Source organism: Eimeria mitis, genomic scaffold, assembly GCF_000499745.2.
Source record: "Eimeria mitis Houghton genomic scaffold, Emh_scaff3644, whole genome shotgun sequence".
In the NCBI taxonomy this organism is placed as follows: Eukaryota; Apicomplexa; class Conoidasida; order Eucoccidiorida; family Eimeriidae; genus Eimeria; species Eimeria mitis.
This window is the reverse complement of record NW_013571986.1, coordinates 1,503-2,337: the sequence shown is the minus strand read 5'-3', so window position 1 is coordinate 2,337 and position 835 is coordinate 1,503. Positions and strand designations below refer to the sequence as shown.

At 61.7% G+C, this 835-nt stretch overlaps 1 protein-coding gene across 1 annotated transcript in view; it reads left to right on the top strand.

Moving 5' to 3' along the window:
• Positions 1-739, top strand: part of EMH_0068120 (uncharacterized protein) — a gene marked incomplete at both ends in the record, with an annotated part of 4,056 nt that extends 3,317 nt beyond the window's left edge. The window contains 2 exons of the mRNA XM_013498697.1: positions 91-449; positions 610-739. Coding sequence (XP_013354151.1) covers positions 91-449; positions 610-739 — 489 coding nt within the window. The remainder of the gene's footprint in view (positions 1-90; positions 450-609) is intronic.
• Positions 740-835: the final 96 nt, after the last annotated feature.

Below are 835 nucleotides of genomic sequence, written 5' to 3'. Positions count from 1 at the left end.
GCAGCAGCGGCAGCACGAGTGACTGCTGCTGCTGCTGCTGCTGCTGCTGGTGCTGCTGATGCTGCTGCAGCAGGCAAGTGTATACAGCAGACAGCTACGCCTGCAGCGCGGAAGCAGCGAGTGAAGACTTGCAAAAGAAGCAGCAGCAGCAGCAGCAGCAGCAACAGCAGCAACAGCAGCAGCAGCAGCAGCAGCATAATACAGATGGCGAGTCTGCAGCAGCAGCACCTGGGGCGGGTCTGTCTTATAGAGCAGCAGCAGAATGAGGAACATCAGCAAACACTGGAGGAACAGCAGCAGCAGCAGCAGCAGCAGCAGAGGCAGAAGCAGCAGCTGCAGCAGCAGCAGCAGCAGTTATTGCAGGGCTGTGCAGCAGCGGAAGGAGGCATCTCTTGCTGCAGCAGCAGCAGCAGCACCAGCAGCAACGACAGCCTGTTGGGGAGGGCACCGTGGGGGTCTCGATTAGCCCCTGAGGCAGCAGCTGCTGCAGCAGATGCTGCTGCATGTACTCCTGCAGCAGCAGCAGCAGCAGCAGCAGTAGCTGCTGCAGCAGCAGCAGCAGAGTGTGTGAACAGCGGCGGTTCGTCTGCTGCTGCTGCGGGCGGACAGCGCCTCCAGCATGCCCCTGATGGAGCGGCAGCAGCAGCAGCAGCAGCAACAGCAGCAGCAGCAGCAGCAGCAGCAACTGGAGGAGCAGCAGCAACAGCTGGCACGAAGCGACCGCAAGCAGCACCCGTAGGTGCACCTGCATCGACAGCACTTGCTGCAGCAGCAGATGCAGCAGCAGCAGATGCAGCAGCAGCAGGTGCAGCAGCAGCAGATGCAGCAGCAGCAC